This window comes from Lepidochelys kempii, chromosome 5 (genome assembly GCF_965140265.1).
Source record: "Lepidochelys kempii isolate rLepKem1 chromosome 5, rLepKem1.hap2, whole genome shotgun sequence".
NCBI classification, from domain to species: Eukaryota; Metazoa; Chordata; order Testudines; family Cheloniidae; genus Lepidochelys; species Lepidochelys kempii.
Genome location: NC_133260.1, coordinates 51,402,830 through 51,417,903, shown reverse-complemented (window position 1 = coordinate 51,417,903; position 15,074 = coordinate 51,402,830). Strand labels below are relative to the sequence as shown.

Sequence of the window (15,074 nt, the reverse complement as noted above, 5' to 3'; positions counted from 1 at the left end):
CTGTGTTTGTACAGCACCTAGCACAGTGGGATCCTCGTTCAGAACTAGGGCTCCTACATGTTATGATAATATCCTTAATTCTAGCATTTCTTAACTTTGCAAGTGCTTGAGTTTGCAGTGTTAATATTCTTTTAACTACGTGATTTTGTGTAATATATTAGCTCCATAGCCCATCACTGACATACAGTGGAAAATAAATAGCAACTGAAAATAGCAAATCTTATTCATTATACCGACCACTTTAAAGATTACCACAATCAAGAATTATGAGTTGTCTTCCCCACATTCTCTGCACTTTCTCAGATTTCATTAAGATTTGAAATACTAAGATTTATTATTCCATCATTTAGAACAGGGGTGGGCAAACTTTTTGGCCTGAGGGCCACATCGGCATTGCAAAACTATATGGAGGGTCGGGTAGGGAAGGCTGTGTCTCCCCAAACAGCCTGGCCCCCACCTCCATCCACCCTCTCCCACTTCCCGCCCCCTGACTGCCTCCCTCAGAACTCCCGACCCATCCAACCCCCCTGCTCCTTATCCCCTGACCGCCCCCTCTCAGGACCACCGCCCTCCAGCACCCCATCCTCATCCAACTGCCTCTGCCCCTGACTGCCCCGACCCCTATCCACACTCCCGACCCCGACAGGCCCTGTGGGACTCCCACGCCTATCCAGTCCCCCGCGTTCCACGTTCCCTGACTGCCCCCCACAGAACATCTGCCCCATCCAACCGCCCCTTGCTCCATCCCCTGACCGCCTCCAGGGACCCCCCCACTCCTCACCCCCTTACGATGCCGGAGTCAGCCACGCCACCACGCTGCCCGGCAGGAGCAGCGGGCCAGGGCACTGCCCACATAGCAGCATAGCTGCAGAGGAGGGGCAACAGCGAGGGAGGGGCCGGGGACTAGCCTCCCTAGCTGGGAGCTCAGGGGCCGGGCAGGATGATCCCCCGGCCCGGATGCAGCCCACAGGCCGTAGTTTACCCACCTCTGATTTAGAAGATAGAGAAAAACTTTGGACAGCCAATGAAAAAACTCCTCAGTAATCAGCTTAAGTTGGTCAATAATAGGTCATAGGGCAAGATTTTTCACCTCAACTGTATTTTCACAGTAAAATCTTATATCTTTGCTTAATTTTCAGTGATTGAATTAAATTTAACTCTGTAGTTTTATAGTTTATAAAGAGTTACTGATGACTCACTTAGTATTTGACAAAAGTTTCCTAATGAAAGGTTGGTAGAGCCTAAAAAAGTAGCACTAAATATCAGGCAAAGGAAGGAAAAACTAAGTCAGAGTGGTCTTATTAGACTGAAAACCATTGTGTTATGGCATCGTATTTTTCATTTGAGGACCCCTAAAGAATTTTGAATGGAGATGCAGACCCCTTTGGAAACCTTAGACAGTTTGCCAACCCCCAAGGGTCCATGGACCACAGCTTGAAAACCCCTGCTGTAACACAATACCTGGGCAAAACAATGTAATGCAAAGCATTTTTTCATAACTTACTTTCCCACATGCCCGACAGTGGTGTCTTCTTTTTGTAAACGTGAACTTGACTTGGCAGTTCATGCAGTTGGGTGCCTCTGAATCGGGAACCCAGGGTGGCTGTTTTAGTCCCAGAACTAGAGGTGCTTTACCAAGTTCTACACTTGCAGGCACACAACTTCCGCCTGCTTCCAAGGAGTTTTCTGCATCAGATGGATTACATTTGGAGCTTATATCGGTACTAGTTTTGGTTTCTGAGAGAGAGGCCTTTGGCGGTAAGGAATTCACTTCCTGGAATTCAGTCCTAGGCATATCTGGCTTGCTGAACTCTCTCTCAATTGCAGTTCTTTGAGAAAGATTAAGCAACTGTTTAGGTCTAGCACCTCCAATATGTACATTCTGATGGCTAAGAGTAGGGACAGGTACTTCAATACGAGTCTCAGTTATATGGTTAGAGGCCTCTTGTTGAATAGGATATGTACTTTTTTCTGGGGGAGACTCCAATTTATATTCAATATCAGCTATTCTACAAGTACTATTAACACTGGAAATCTCTCCAATCTCCTCCAGTTTTGCTTTTGTTTGTGAATCATTGACCTTTTCGAAATCCAGGTTGTTTGCCTGATTTGCATCAGACTCCAGCAGGTCGTCCATGCCTTCTTCAAAGGGCTGTGAATTACTGGGCTGAAAACTCTGTCCAGATAAGAAGGCATCAAGCTCAGCATCACTAATCAGTGAATCACTTTTAATTAAGTATTCCTCAATAGTTAAGTCAGCTAAAACTGGACAAGTAATACTTTGATCATGACTGTCAACTGGCTGAATACCATCACTGCACAGTTCAATTTTAGCTTCTCCAGCAGCAACAGCAGCATGCATTTGGGGAGAATCACCTTTATTAATTTTGTTGTCAGATTCCCTCTTCTTTCCATCTATAGTTATAGCTTCTTCTACAAAGCATTGGTTGATTTGGTTTAGATATCCTTCCTGTTCAGAAGGTTTCATCTTTCCAGAGGATTCCACATTGGGGAATCCAGGCTTAGATTGTCCTGCATGCATAGTCACAGTATCACTGATGACATCTGCTTTTTCATTCTGAGGTATATGATCACTTTTGTCTTCTGTTACAACTAATGAACCACACATGGATACAGCAAGTGGAAGACATGACAATGAGGTTTGGGTATCTTCAGCAGTTACATGTGAAGTTGAAACACTGTGCAATATTTCATTGGTATTAAGTTCTGGACTGCACATGTTTTCTTCTGCACTTTTCATCTTATCTAGTACTACTCTATCCTCTATTTGAGATGAAGAGTCTGGTATAACACACTTTCCAGATAATTTTAAACTGTTTTTGTGTAATTCAGAACTCTTTGGCAGATCAGAAGGCAAGGATTCCCCATTACCGTCATCTTTTGAAAATACATTGTCATTAACACTCTCTTCAGGTGCCTCTTGACTTATCACATAGCACAGATTTTCATCTTTTAATGATTCACAAGACAGCTTTTCAACGGTTGTGTCATCTTTGGAACTGAGAGCTTCTGGGCTCTGTGATGTTACAAAGGCAGATGTAGCGTTAAGGCCTGTAATTTGTTCCAGCTGATCAAATATCTGAATATCCTTTAAAGTTTCTGTCCTATTTTGATCATCACATGAATCAGAGAGCTTTGCTTTACCACGATTGTGTGTTTTAAAATCCAACTGGCTCAACTCTTTTGTTGCAACATGTCCTGCATCTTGTGGTGTTGTGTCCCCACCATTCTGTTGTTGTGTGCCTGAAACACCACCGAAAGCTACTGACAAACTGCAAACTGTAGCTGGTACTAAAGATAAATCAAAGCCAACCAAAGAATTCTCATTGCACTGGAAGTCACCTGGCTGCAGCTTCTGAATATCTTCATGATTACTCGTTGAATGGATCAAATTACCTGTGTCACTGATGAGATCACATACAGGTATACTACACCTCCCCAGGCTCAAAGGCTGAATTTCATTTGAGGCACCACCATCCACAGAAGATAGAAGATCAAGTCCAGTAACATTTTTCTCATTTTGTGCTGAGGAATTCAGTTCAAACTTTGCTGTATTTGTTGTAGCCTGACTGGCTAGAGAGAATTCTTCTGACATACTACAACTGCTAACATATTCTTGCACTTTTGGTATGAGGAATACAGGTTGTAAGCAATCCAATTCTGAAGAGACTGAATGCTGTATTGAATCACACTGGTTTGCAGCTGCTCTGTAGCAGTCAAGTTCATCTATTTAAAAACAAAGAGAGATCAAAAGCAAAGTTTATAAAACTGGTTCCTTCAAACGGCACTCCCACCTCGCTAAAGCTTTCTTCAAACAAAAAACCACCACTTATGAACAGACAAAATTATTTTCACTTCCTCTTGGTCTTAACTATTTAAGTTTGTTTTCCCCATACAGAAAGAAAAGAAAAAAAAGTAGCACAAAGATCCAACTAACCTGTATTTTGCTCAAATTCATCAAGTAGTTTGTCCAAGTCACAGACTGCTGCTTTAAAGTAATTGTCCATTCTAGTTGTGGCTCTAGTGAAATTTTAGCCCTCTTGTACCTATAAAGAAGAATGTGCTGTTTTATTTATTCAAAGGATTGGGTAGCAAACGGTTTACAGAATCCTAAAAATTTTCATAAAAATGCTCTTTTGAGAATGAGAACAGCTTTATATTTTACAATGAAATATTTTCTTGCAAATTTTAGAATAGCCCCTTGCCATCTCCCCATATACAGAACCCAAGATTATAAACACCGCATTGTAAAATCTTTATGTTCAATATGTTCTCAGGAATCTTCACAAAGAAACAAAGGGATTTAAATAGCCTTGCCAAAACTGAATCATTTGAAGGCATTTGCTGTACTGTCACAATTTCATAGTTTCAAAGAGTTTAGGGTAGGAATGAACCACAAAGAACAGACACCACTTGATCATCTAGTCTGATCTCCTGTATATCTCAGGCTACTAAATTTCACTGAGTAACCCTTAAATTGAACCCAAAAACTTCAGATCAAACCATTTCAGTTCTCAGGAAGCTAACCTGAGGCGCACCACAGGCAGAAGACAGGAGAAACTGGAGGTACCACCAATGCCCTAAGGAAGGGAGGTGGAGGGGGGCGGGGAGAACAGAATTCAACTGGCCAATTGTGTACTGAGTAGGAAAATTCCCTCCTGATCCCTGAAAGTGACCAGCTGAAACCCTGAAGCATGATATTTGATTACAGTCAACGAATTAGTGCAGGCTGCAAGTATTATGAGTATGCATAGGGCAATGCAGAGCTTCTTGTTCTCTCTATGGCACATTAAGGGAAGGAATGAACAGGGGGAGCCAAAGACTGCAAAGCCTGACTCCTGACCACCTACACAACACAGAATTCCTCCCAGAACTGGATTAAAGTATATTTTTTAGAAAGATTTCTAATCTAATTTTAATGATTCCAAGTGAGGGTGACTCCATTACCTCCCCCAACAAAGTGCTCCAATGCTTAATTACCCTCACAGCTAGGAAGTTGCATCTTATTTCAAGGATGAAGTTGTCCAACTTCAACATCCAGCCACTGGATCTTGTTATGCCTTTGTCTGCAAGACTGAAAATCCCCTTACTATCAGATATCTTTTTCACCTGTATATACCTGTGCACAGTGATTATATCATCTCTCAAACTGAGTAAATTGAGCTCCTTTGGTGTTGTGTTGCAAGGCTTGTTTGCCAGTCCTGGATTATTTTTGTAGGCCTCCTAACTCTTTCCAGTATTTCCATATCGTTTTCTGGAAGCGTGGATGCCAGAACAGTACACAGTATTCTAGCAGCAGTGTTACCTATGCTGTGTACAGAAACAAGATCACTTCCTTATTTCTACCTAATATTCCCTTTTTATACATCCAGAGATCACATTGGCCCTTTTTTGCTGCAGCATTGCACTGAGCGCTCATGCTGAGAGTGATCTACAATCACCCCTAAGACCTTCTATGAATCACTGCTTTCCAAGACAGAGGTATAGCCAGCGTTCTATGTTCCCAGATATTACTTGCATTTACCTGTATTAAAACCACATTTTGTTGGATTGTGATCATTTAACCAGGCTATTCACATCACTCTAACAGAAACCTGTTCTTTTTGTTGTTTAGTATTCTACCAATCTTAGTGTTCTCTACCAACTTTACCAGCAAAGATTTTATAATTAAATGGAAGTTTGTATTAGAAGGAGAAGGAAAATGAAATGCAACTGTTATTTAGATTTATACACTTCAGTGCCTACTACAAATGTGTATGTGCACAGGCAAGAATCACCAACTCAATTATGTTTGAGTACAGTAACTAAGAAACTTTCTGAATACACAGTGTCTCCTTTGGGTTACTATACTCCCAGCCATGCATTAGTCACTCCAACTGACCTGCAGTCTTTAGTGGGCTGTGTGACTTGTCAACTGAACTCTTTATTTGCCTATAAAATAGGCATAGCATAGACAGCAGTAGTGCAAGCTTTCCAAATTGTTTTAACCCTATTCCTCGTCTCCTTTCCTTGTCCATTCATTCAATCATCTGCCTCTGTACCTAACACCGGAAAAAAAATGACAACCAGTTACAAAATAAACCACCACATTTGATATGTGGTCTCCTGGCAAGTGAGAACTTGACAGACCACAAATTCATTTCATATAGGCAATAAAGAGCCTTCTGATGGCAACAATAATGATTTGGGGCACAAAGCTTATCATTGTATTAATATCTTGAGAAATGTAGTCCAAGACAAAACTACTTTAAGTATTATTTTATGTTCTGCCTGCTTTAATTATTCTATGCATAAAGAAAGTTACAAGCATTGAGAGAAAAATGACGTTACGAATACTAGACAGGTGGGCCTAGGTGGACACAGGGCCTTCTTCTACCCCCAGGTCAGTTTTCCATAGTGACCATTAACTTATTCCTTTTCATGATCAATTATTTCACTAGATCACTCTGCACAAATAAGACTTTTAGAAACATTATATAAAAAGAAAACTGTTGCGTAAACAGTCATTTTAGAAGCTACCACTTCATATTTAGAACTTGTATTAGAGCTGAGAACCTGTACACTTGCTTTTAGTCTTGTCACAAACAATTTCTTCCTCTTATAAGAAGGGATATAAATTATCAGACCAACAGGTATGAGCCCACCACTAACTGATGCGGGTTAGGCACAAACTTCTTCCAAGGATAGGTTATTCTATAGTTGTCCACTGTGGGGTTTCTTGCACCTTACTCTGAAACACCTCATACTGGCCACTATGAAACAGGATACTGGACCAGAACTCTGGTCTGATCCAATATGGCAATTCTTATGTTTCTATACTATTAAACCTTCAAAAATAAAATATTAACAATGCCTTAAAACATTACTTAAAAATTTACTTTTATATGCACAATAAAAATTACTGAAGAGCTTTATGAACATTGACTTTCAATATTAAAGTTTAGAGTGTCAATATTATGCAACACCGAACACTGCAACCCACATACAAAAACCTTGTAAATCAGACATATGATGTCGTCTATGAATTATGAGTAAAGTAATTATATTCAAGCTGCAGAATGGGGAAACTGTTGGAAAGAGACAAGACAAATTATCTTAATTTTCTTCTGGGGCTCTAGTCAATATATTAGCCACTCAGGCTTCAGTCTCCAAGATTAGGCTCCAGAAAACTGTCAGTGGAATTACAACCCTATAACTAAATTACCCATTTACTGTAAATGATTACATGATCATCTTTTATTATATATGTTAAAATACAGTAAGCAAGGTATCTAATTGCACTGCTCCTGATGTTCAACATTTAGAGTATTTTAAAAGGCAAGACAGGACTAGATAGCTTTAAGCAACTGTTTTATCTTTTATTAGAACTTGCATTTGTGTTTCTGTGACAAAAAGATATTTAGGAAAAAAAATTAAAATCTTATCACTGAACTTTTTACAGCTCAGCCCAATATTCATATTAAATAGAAATGAAACAACAAATAAGATGTTTTTCATTAATGGCTGCTCACCTCCTGAAGAAAGATTAATAGGATTTATACATTTTACTGATTACAAACATTTAAGGGGGTACTGAGGCAGAGTGAAGAGATTGACAAAGATTTGCCTCAGAAATCCTTTAATCTCACACTGAGCCCCATGAACCTCAATCCGTATTTTTTCTTAGGGCATAAACCTCTCTGGGCCAGGGACTGTCCTCCTTTGTATTTGGACAGCACCAGGCATAAAAAGGACCTGACCCTTACTGATGCTCCTTGACACTACCAGAAAAGAAACAAATATTTATCCTTAATCTGTTATGGAAGACTGCTGCTGAACACAACATAACATACCCCCTCCCTCAGGGGGCTGAATGCATTATAACTTTGGGTCACGCCTAGCCTCCACCAAAATGGGTTGAAAGAGACACAAAGACTCTGGGAGGACAAAAGGCTGCCTGAGTTGGGAAGGGGAGATCTGCAGTAGGTATGCATGTGGATTTATTTATTGGGGGGGGGGGGGGAGGCCTGTATAACAAGTCCCACTTGTATTGAAGTTGTGAGGAGCCTGCATGTGTAGGTGGATTCTGCCTGTGTTTGTGTACTTGCTTGATTATGAAAAGAACACGGTAGAGAGAAAGATTGTAGGAGCATGCAGTTGAAAAGCACATGTGCTTTGGGACTAGGGAAGAAGCGGATGAAAGTTTTTGGTGGGGCCAGGGGAGACCCAATGCAAGATGAAATCCTGGGGACAGTACAGAGAAATCAGGAATTGAGAATACAAGATAAGAAAGGAGTAAAAGAGGATCAGGGAAGAAACCAGAAACTTGGCAGAAGGAAGACGAGCACACAATATAGGAGAAGACAAACAAGAAAAGGACATTAAGGGGAGAAAATAGACTGAAAAGAGAAAAATATCAGACAACAGAAGAAAGGAAAAATTAGAGGTAAGGGAAAAGAACACAGAATGGAGATAAAGTAAATTTTTACTTAACAGAAAAGGTGGGTGCAAAGTGAGGCAATAACCAACCAAGTTTTATTTATTTTAAGGGATGGCTCAAGTATGCTATAAAAACAGAAATTCACAAGAGCCAGCACCAGCTGTTTAGGCTGCCCGTCTCCCAATTTTATCTTTAGGTCAAACAAAATTCTCTCTCCTAGTTTCCCCACAACTTTTTTCTGTAGTTGCTTCTACAAGCATCCCAGTTTTTGAAAAATATGGTGGTCACTTTATAGATGACAAAAAAAACAGGAGTACTTGTGGCATCTTAGAGACTAACAAATTGACAAAGATGACAGTCCTCCAAAGAAAACCCAACTGTTGCAGAAAGTTGTGCTGGCAATTCATTATTGGGTGCTCTTTCCTTTAAGCCAGTACTAAACTCCCAGCATGACACTGGGCAAGACGATGTGGGGGTCAGGGGCTGAAGCGATATGGCTGGAGATGTTTTTAAGATGAGAAATGAGTCTGAGGCCCTCACTACTCCTGATCAATTCCATGACATCTTAAGAAGAGAAGGGGCATTAACTCCAGTGCCCAAATTCTAACTAAAATAACTACATTCTGAGTATAGAAGTTCTCCCTACCTTTTGAATCAGAGATTCCCCCCACACAATTTCCCCTCCTAAAAAACGTGTCGTGCTGTCAGAACCAAACAGATGGCACACTTCATCCCAGAGGTGGCTAAATGATCATATACTACTGCTATGTCAGTTTATGGCATTTCCTAGCGATGTATTTAGTGGCATCAATATTTCATGACACAAAATAATTTTACTTTTATAGCACCCATAACAATTGCCTGACTGTTTGTGGTAAGCAACCACAAGACGCTGTGTATGACTTATTTGTATTTTTATTCTCCTAAAAAACCTTTACACTTTTTTATTATTCGTAATGAACAGGGCACGTAGGCACAAGAAGACGTTTTCCTTAGGACAAGGATGGTAAAGGCTCCTCCTGACTGTTCAAAGGAGACAAAAACCATTTTGAAAAAAATGAAACCTCCTTCTCAAGAGCAAGATCCTTACATTTTATTTACCAAGACAAATGACTGGTATGGGAGCATGTGAACACAGATGGATAGACAGGGTGTTCAATTTCAGGGTAAAAAGAAAGTCTGATGTGTCAGGTTCTTTACGAATGCTTATGGTTTCATGTTAGCATAAGCTTAGAATCTGGACTCCAATACTGACTTCCAAGCACTATTTTACATTTGTGTTATTCAGCAATTAGAGGATAAAGATGCCCTAGAGAGTTAGTTTTTCAATAACATTTTATTTTTCTTAAAGATACCATATTTATGCTATAAATTATTTCAATAACCAGAGATTTTTCTTTAAAAAAAATATTTTATACTATTTGAAGGTTATGAAAAAAATCTCACTTTTCTTCTGGTCCTTCAAGAGTCTATATCCAAAAGTCTGAGAGAACATATAGCACCATTCTGCTCTGTGACATTTGATACCCTTTCAAAAGGTAGTGCTTTCACAATGTGTTGCCTGAACACTAGCATGACGCCACTTTTCAAAGCAAAAAGTTTCATACAATAGGGATTCCATGTTAGGTTGTAGGAGTTCAAGCAACATTCAGGGTACGTCTATACTGCAATAAAAAACCCATAGCACCAGGGATTGGGCTGTGAGACTATAAAATTGTAAAATAGCCATTCAGGTTTGAACTGAAACCCAGGCTCTGAGACCCTGCCCTCTTGCAGAGTTTCTGAACAACTACACAGCAATTTTATCACCCCACAGGCTCCCCCGTCCCCTGAAAAGCATTGACTCAGGCCAGTCGCAGGTCTTTTATAGCAGTGTATATATCATGGGTGGGCAAACTACAGCCCGGGGGCTACATCCAGCCCTTCAGACGTTTTAATCCAGCCCTCAAGCTCCCGCTGGGGAATAGGGTCCGGGGCTTGCCCCACTCCACGTGTGCCGTGGCTCCGCCTGGCTCCCGGAAGCAGCATGGCATGTCCCTGCTCCAGCTTCTAAGCATGGAGCAGCCAAGGATTTCCACAAGTTGCCCCTGCAGCTCCCACTGGCCGGGAACCATGGGCAATGGGAGTTGCAGGGGAAGCGCCTGTGGAGGGGGCAGTATGCAGACCTGCCCGGCCACGCCTCCGCATAGGAGCCGGAGTAGGGACATGCCACTGTTTCTGGGAACTGCCTGAGGTAAGTGCCACCCGGAGCCTGCACCCGTGAACTCCTCCTGCGCCCCAACCCCCAGCCCTGATCCTCCTCTCACCCTCTGAACCCCTTGGTCCCAGCACAGAGCACCCTCCTGCACCCCAACCCCTCATCCCCAGCCCCACCCCAGAGCCCGCACCTCCAGCTGGAGCTGTCACACCCTCCTGCGCTCCAACCCCCAATTTCATGAGCATTCATGGCTCATCATACAACTTCCATACCCAGATGTGGCCCTCGGGCCAAAAAGTTTGCCCACCCTGGTATACATACTCTCAGTTGTCTGTCACTGAGCATATGGCACCACCTCAAGAGAGAAACTCAAAGGGCGGGGTTAATATTTATGAACTGGAAGGTTGGCAGTTGTAGCCTACAGACAGCAGTCTCTCACAAATGTTAAGGGGTACAAGGTGGATGAGGCAATATCTTTTATTGGACCAACTTCTCTTGATAAAAGAGAACCTTTTGAGCTACACAGAGCTCTTCTTCAGGTGTGGGTAAGATACTCAGTTGTCACAGATAAATAAAAGGTTGAACAGATATCTTAGCATAAGTAGTTAACACATTCAATGGGACCATTCAAGGTGAAGTGGCCCATTAACACCACTGCAGTCAAAGGACAAAAAGGAGGGTTAGTGGGTTACAGATTGTTGGAATAAACCATAAATCCAGTTCTTTATTAACACCATGATTTTTAGTGTCTTGCAAAATGAAGAATTTAAGCTCCCAGGCTCATCTTTTCAAAGTGTTGTGTAGTTTTCCTTTAAGGATGAGGACTTAGGAATCAGATATAGGGTGATCACTCACTCTGTGAAAAGTATTTACCCACAGATGATCTGGTGTTTTGTTTTTAGCGTTTTCCTGTGAGAGTTCTTTCAAGTGTGTATTGATCATCTGGTTTCATCCACATAGTTGTTACTGGGGCATTTAGTGCATTGGATGGATGAGGTACACCACATGTTGGCCCGGATCTTAAAAGATGTGTCATGAAGAGTGCTGATCATTGTAGCAGTGGAGATATGAATGCAAGTTTTGCATCTGTCATTCTGGCAGAGTCAGATATGTAACCCACTAACCCCATTTTTAGTCATGTGATTACAGGAGTGTTAACAGGCCACTTCACTTTGAATGGTCTATTATGTTTCTGTATTTTAGTTTACATGAATTATTACTCAAATATTAATATACATAGTATGTTAGTATAAATGAATTATTAATACAAATATTAATATACATAGTAAGGAGTCCAAAAATATTTCCTGGATCTTTTTTGTTATCTGCATTGTTACAGACATATTTGCTGACAGGTATTTTTAAATAAATTACCAAAATAATTGAAACTGACATGATTATATTGTGTTCTGACAAATAAAATATGCAGAATTTTTAAATATTGTGCGCAGAATTTTTTTTTATTTTTGGGTCCAGAATTCCCCCAGGAGTAAAAGATGTATGTTTTACATAGTTAAAGACTGTATGGCCTAGGTCTATCCTACTGACTCACACGGACTTTGCAGTTATTGTCCTGGGGTGCCACTTAAGGAGAAGAAGAATAAGTAGGATCCCCTTTAGAAAAAAAAAAAGCTGATCATGAATGTTTCCAAGGAAATATTTACCAAAAAGGTCTTTCTTCCAGTTATCATTCCATTCATTTTGTAGGTTGAGCACGGTTATAATTGGGCCTACAAATTTACCCTAACACTGAGCGTAGCTGTAAACAGTGAGCAAAAGTTTATAAAACGTCACAATAACCTGTAACAACAAAAGTTAAAGGGAAAACATATGAAAGGAAGACAAACACTGTATGAGTCCAAGCAAAAAAGGCCTCCTGATACAACTCAAGAACTTATGTTAAGATCATGTATGGTAAACAAAAGAAGCTTGGGATCAGAAATAAGTGAATCAAAATGGGTGTGTCAGAAATTAAGCCTAACTGGTGGATAAAATAATGAGAAGATGAGCTATTCCACCCATCACTTCCCTTTTGGGATCCTTAGAGAAAGACTCTGGGGAGAAAAACTGGCTACTGAAGTGAGCTTCACTATCAGGCTGCGATCCCCATCATCTCCGGGGCCTTTGTTATCCTACTGAGAGATGTCTTCACCAGATCAGGCCAGAGAGGGATCCAGATGACATCACTATCTCTGCTGGCTCTGGCTGAATTCTGATCACCACCTGGGATGTGAGACATGGTCAAACTCCCCACCCTTTGTGTTTTCTTCTCCTTCCCAATTTTATTAAGATGATGTTGAAGTAAAAAGAAAACGGTACAGAGTTTAAGCATAGAAGTTTCTGGTTATCAGGGAATAAGGTACAGATCATCAAGGGGTGCGAAACTCGGTTTAGGAACGGGTGGCATAAGGAATACATAATCTGCAATCTCCCCAATTGGGGGTAAAAGCTTAACGGGTCAAAGTACAGACATTGAGATATGGGGGTATGTTGTTCATATAATGGTTATGTTCAGGTGTGGAGTATAATGAGTGTGGATGATGAGGATGGATTTACCCTCATTTGGTGGGATTTAATGTTCAGTGAGTTTATGGTTCCAGTTCATATGGTCCAACTTCTCTTTCCTAACCCTCCCCTTTTCCCTTCTGTTTCCTAAGAGTCTGTATTAGGTTTCAGAGTAGCAACCGTGTTAGTCTGTATCCGTAAAAAGAAAAGGAGTACTTGTGGCACCTTAGAGAGACTAACAAATTTAGTAGAGTATAAGTTTTCGTGAGCTACAGCTCACTTCATTGGATGCCTGTGTGTATTAGCTGGCCAAGACTGTATATTTTGCAACATTACCAGAAAGAGGCAACTAAAAGCACTGCCCTAAACTCAGCCCAATGCTGGTATGTTTGCCAGGGCTGTGTCTGTTTTTTTTCCAGCAGTGATGTTGTAAGTGACAGTCAACATCAGAGACAGAAGCTGTATTTTCTACTTCTGCCAGTCTTTCCTCTCCGTGTGTGTGTGTGTGTTTTGTGTTTTGTCTTAAAGGAAATGAGACCAGACTTAACAGCAACAACAGCTCCAGTTATTTCAACTAACTTATCTTTTCCTCAAATAGACAGTTTTTACCATATGTACTACCATCGAAAAGAGAGTCAAACTAGGGAATTTTTCCTTCTAAAAACTCTCTTCAGTTAAAAGGAAAGGCAAGAAAGGATGTTGTTAAAAGCAAGTCTTCATGCCTTACATTTCAAATCCTTTAACTGCTTTTCCTTCTTTTCTGTATCATTAATTAATGGTTACAAGGATTTTTAATGGTGTTTGCACCATGGTACTAAGCAGGCTGATGTCTCTCTATACCAAACCCTGAACCGTGTTTAAAACTGTTTAATGTTGGGCAGTGACTGGTTTATACTAACATCTTTCATTCCTTGGCCTACTTATTCTATCTAAATTAATGTAACAGCACCCAGATGGTACATATGGGAGATAAGGGTGTTTGCTCATGTATTACAGAAAAGAATACTAAAAGTACATTCCACTTTTCTACGTAAACATTTAGTCTACTTGGAAACAAATCCACCATAAAGCCTTAAACTCACACACTCATTGTTTTAATTTACCCCAACATTTTAGGAGTAACCCTCAATTTAAAGAAGTAGAAAATAATCATTATACAAAAACTTAATTGCAATATCAGAAAGTATATATGATATATAGTGTAATTACACGTACTAGTAATACACCTATATAGCATAAGCCAGGAAGTCAGTACATGTAGAATAGCATGTACAAACTACAGAATTAAAATAAGTTATATCTTTAAGGAAGGCTTTTGGAAAAAGTATGACCTTTAATGACATCTTAGAATATACTATATCTGCTGGTCAAATACCTTTTTTTCCATCCAAAATGAATATCAAAAAAGCTTGTTAAGCGAAAAGCTTATGTGGATACAAAACGAGAGAAGCAGTATGAATCTCATCAGTCATATCACATGACAAAGCCATGTCTCAAAAACTCCTGCTACAGCACTTCACATCCCACAAACAGAAAGATTTATATAAAGAAATATTACCAGGCATTTTACCCAGTTCAAGCTGCAACGTGAGGAGCTCATACTCTGTACACAGTGTTGCATTCATCTGAAGTATATAGGTTTCAGAGTAGCAGCCGTGTTAGTCTGTATCCACAAAAAGAAAAGGAGGACTTATGGCTCCTTAAAGGCTAACAAATTTATTTGAGCGTAAGCTTTCGTGAGCTACAGCTCACTTCATCAGATGCACAAGGTGCCACAAGTCCTCCTTTTCTTTTTTCTGAAGTATATAGTATATGATAACACTTGTAAACAGCAACTTTAAATTCTAATTACTGATTTTATATAAGACAGGCACATAGATAACATTTCAGTTTTCAGAAAGTAGACTCTCTTATGGGCTTCCTACTCCATCC

The 15,074-nt window shown here is 40.3% G+C and overlaps 1 protein-coding gene across 4 annotated transcripts in view; it reads right to left on the bottom strand.

The window, feature by feature from the left end:
* ZFYVE16 (zinc finger FYVE-type containing 16) overlaps positions 1 to 15,074 on the bottom strand; it is a 55,209-nt gene that overhangs the window by 35,750 nt on the left and 4,385 nt on the right. For 3 of the 4 annotated variants that reach the window (XM_073344357.1, XM_073344358.1, XM_073344355.1), the window contains exons 2-4: positions 5,903 to 6,062; positions 3,959 to 4,067; positions 1,505 to 3,747 (exon numbers count right to left, since the gene is read on the bottom strand). In XM_073344357.1, the coding sequence (XP_073200458.1) occupies positions 1,505 to 3,747; positions 3,959 to 4,028 (2,313 nt within the window). In that variant the 5' untranslated portion in view covers positions 4,029 to 4,067; positions 5,903 to 6,062. The remainder of the gene's footprint in view (positions 1 to 1,504; positions 3,748 to 3,958; positions 4,068 to 5,902; positions 6,063 to 15,074) is intronic. The other variant, XM_073344356.1, reaches the window with a different exon arrangement.